At 39.1% G+C, this 3,262-nt stretch overlaps 1 protein-coding gene across 1 annotated transcript in view; it reads right to left on the bottom strand.

The window, feature by feature from the left end:
- EMC7 (ER membrane protein complex subunit 7) overlaps window positions 1–3,262 on the bottom strand; it is a gene marked incomplete at its 5' end in the record, with an annotated part of 19,720 nt that overhangs the window by 12,922 nt on the left and 3,536 nt on the right. The window contains one exon of the mRNA XM_006778176.2: window positions 1,759–1,878. Coding sequence (XP_006778239.1) covers window positions 1,759–1,878 — 120 coding nt within the window. The remainder of the gene's footprint in view (window positions 1–1,758; window positions 1,879–3,262) is intronic.

A 3,262-nucleotide genomic window follows, 5' to 3' on the forward strand; every position in this document is an offset into this window, starting at 1 on the left:
GTATTTTTAGCCCTAGCTGCTTTGGCTCAGTGGATAGAGCATTGGCCTGCAGACTAAAGGGTCCTGGGTTCGATTCTGGTCAAGGGCACATGCTGGGTTGAGGGCTTGGTCCCCGGTGGGGGGTGTGCAGGAGGCAGACAATCAATGATTCATTCTCATCATTGGTGTTTCTCTCTCTCCTTTCCTCTCTGAAATCAATAAAAAAATATTTTTTTAAAAAAGAATGTATTTTTAGTGACATCTTGATATTGGTTTCGTGATAACATTAAGGACTTAAAATACTGCAGAATAACTGACCCTGTTCACTATACATGCTAAAAGAGAGAAATAAAATCCTACATGTCTACCAGTAGGAGCTGGTTATGAAAATGATAGCAAGTCGACTCATGGTCTAATACGCAGCTGATATAAAGGATAAGAGAGCTCTGTGTGTTACTCTATTTGAATTATAGCATATTTACATATCATACTTTAAAAACTTTCAATTAAAAGAAAGCAAAAAAAGAAGAAAAACATTTTAAAAGTAAACACCAACCCAACTGCAGTATTACGGTACTAGTGAACATACCTCTATGTCATCTCAGCTTGGGGTAGCTACAAATCAGCCCGGATAGGCTTGGCACATACTGAAAAGGTCAGCAAGAAAATGTAGCTCCTCTAACCCCCAAATTATTTTTGCCATTGCATGACTCGTGCTTTATTACAGCAACATGCAATATTTTTGTGGTAGCTCAAACAAAGAAGAGATATTACCATTTAAAACTGTCTCATATTTGTTCATTATACCTCAATAAAGCTAAAAAAAAAAGTAAATATATAAAACTGCTTCATATACTTCCTGATGAGATTAGACAAAAAGAATACAATAATAAAACAAATAAACATATTGGAGGTTATAACAGAAGGCTGAATGTGAACATTGTGGATATCTACACAACTCATTTCAACTGCAAATGTATTTGTGGTATTCTGTATTCACAGCCTGAATTAATCCAACATTCTTTTCTCCTCAAATTCTGAAATTTTTCCTAGTCTGCCAGTCTCTAATGCTGTGCTTCTCTTTTTCTTCTCATGATCTCACTTCAAAATAAACTCTACAATGTAATCTATTATTTTCCCCAAAAAATACTAAATTTCCACTGCACATTAAATATTCCAAAAAAGAAAACAGAAATGTCTAGGTCAACACACTATCAAATAGGTACTAAGATATTATCAAAATATCCCAATGGCCCTGGCCAGTTTGGCTCAGTGGAAAGAGCATCGGCTGATGGACTAAAGGGTCCTGAGTTCGATTCTGGTCAAGGGCACATGCCCAAGGGGCTCGATCCCCAGTAGGGGGCATGTGGGAGGCAGTCAATCAATGATTCTCTCTCATCATTGATGTTTCTATCTCTCCCTCTCCCTTCCTCTCTGAAATAAATAAATAAAAAAATAATAATAAATAAAAGATTTACTCTCAAAAAAAATCCCAATGAAAAACAGGTGATTAATAATATTTCCCAACTTAAAAAAATTAAATTATTTCCAACTTTAATCACGTTTCATTTACAACTTTCACAGTGCTTTTGTTTTATAGTAAGTAATCTTATCTCTTCTCTATATAACCACATTAGGACATTTAAAATAACTTTTAAACCAGAGCAGAAGGAAGTTCAACTTTACAATATTATCAATCCTCAGATTAAAACAAGGTAAGGATGTTTTAAGTAACACTGTAGCCCACACTTTGGTAGAAATTAAATCAGTTGCTCTCACCTCATTTTTCCTTTTGAAGTAATATCCACTCGAATGGGATCAAACCTGTAAGCAGGAGATATAACTTCCACTACGTAAGATCCAGAGGGTATATCATGAACCACAAAACTCCCATCTGTCCTGGAAAGATGAAAATCATATTTAGTCACTTCTGATCAGTAGCTTATTCTTTTCTATTGTTTTAGATCATCTTGTTAACCCGCAAATCAACTCCCCCAAGAATGACATTCAGAGTAATTAGAAAAAAAATACTCCCAAATTAGCAAAAGTTGCCCCATGCTTCAGCTTCCCTAATTACACTGAATGGGTTCTGAAAATACCCCAGACACTCCACAGTAACAGAGAACCCTGACATAGAAAGTACTTATACTCCCTCTGTGGGACAGAGATAACAGGCACAGAAGCACAGTTCCTGTTCTGAAGCCATGTCTTCATTCAAGGGAAACTATCAATATACATTACTAGAGGCCTGTGCACCAGTGGGGTCCCTCAGCGTGGCCTGCAGGGATCGGGCCGAAACCGGCAGTCCAACATACCCCAAAGGATTTAGTAGGTTCGCTGAGCTCCGAGCGCCCATCCCAGGGCAATACCGGCACACCCATGACCGAGAAGCGGCTGTGGGCTTGTGCCCAGTCAGTCCCGATGCCGGGGTCCGATGCTAGTCTGATCCCAGTCTGGTCTGGATTGGGGAGGGGTGTGCAGGCAGAGTGTCCGCGGGAGAGGCTCACAACGCCCCAGCTGCACTCACCCACTCACCTGTGAGCCCGTGAGCCCAGCATTTAGCACCTGTGGGTCAGTTGAGCGGTGCTCCCACTGTGGGTGCACACTGACCACAAGGGGCAGCTCCTGTGTTGAGCATCTGACCCCTGGTGGTCAGTGCGCACCATAAAGATTAAACAGTCAAAAGGTCGCTTAGGCTTTTATATGTATAGATTACTATAATATTAGTAGTTCCAATTTTGCCAATCCTCTCCAACAAATTCTTAATTAAAATGGCTTTTTTTTTCTAATTTTAATTTGCACTCTGTTGTTCTTTCTTTTTTTGTAGTTAAAACCATCCACCTTGGACTGAAGGGTTGAGGGTTCTATTCCAGTCAAGGGCACGTATACCTCAGTTGCAGGCTCAATCCCCACCCTGGTCAGGGCATATGTTGGAGGCAACCAATCAATGTTTCTCTCTCATGTCAATGTTTGTCTCTCCCTCTCCCTCTCCCTTCCACTCTCTCTAAAAAAAACAAAAAACAAAAAAACCACCCCAAAAAACATGGAAAAGGTATCCTCTGGTGAGGATTAACAAACAACAATAACAAAAAATACTATCTATCTTTTCCTAACTGATTTCTTCTAAACTTTCTGGGTTTAGAAAACCACCCTATTAAGGGCTAATTTCATGGTCACAGATCAAAATTAATTTGTTTTGATAATGAGAAACTGCATTCTGAGGAAAAAGAATTTGAAATAACAAATACAAAAAAGCATTTATTTGTTTGTTTGCTTACTAAAG

This window comes from Myotis davidii, unplaced genomic scaffold, assembly GCF_000327345.1.
Source record: "Myotis davidii unplaced genomic scaffold, ASM32734v1 scaffold46, whole genome shotgun sequence".
Classification (NCBI taxonomy): Eukaryota; Metazoa; Chordata; class Mammalia; order Chiroptera; family Vespertilionidae; genus Myotis; species Myotis davidii.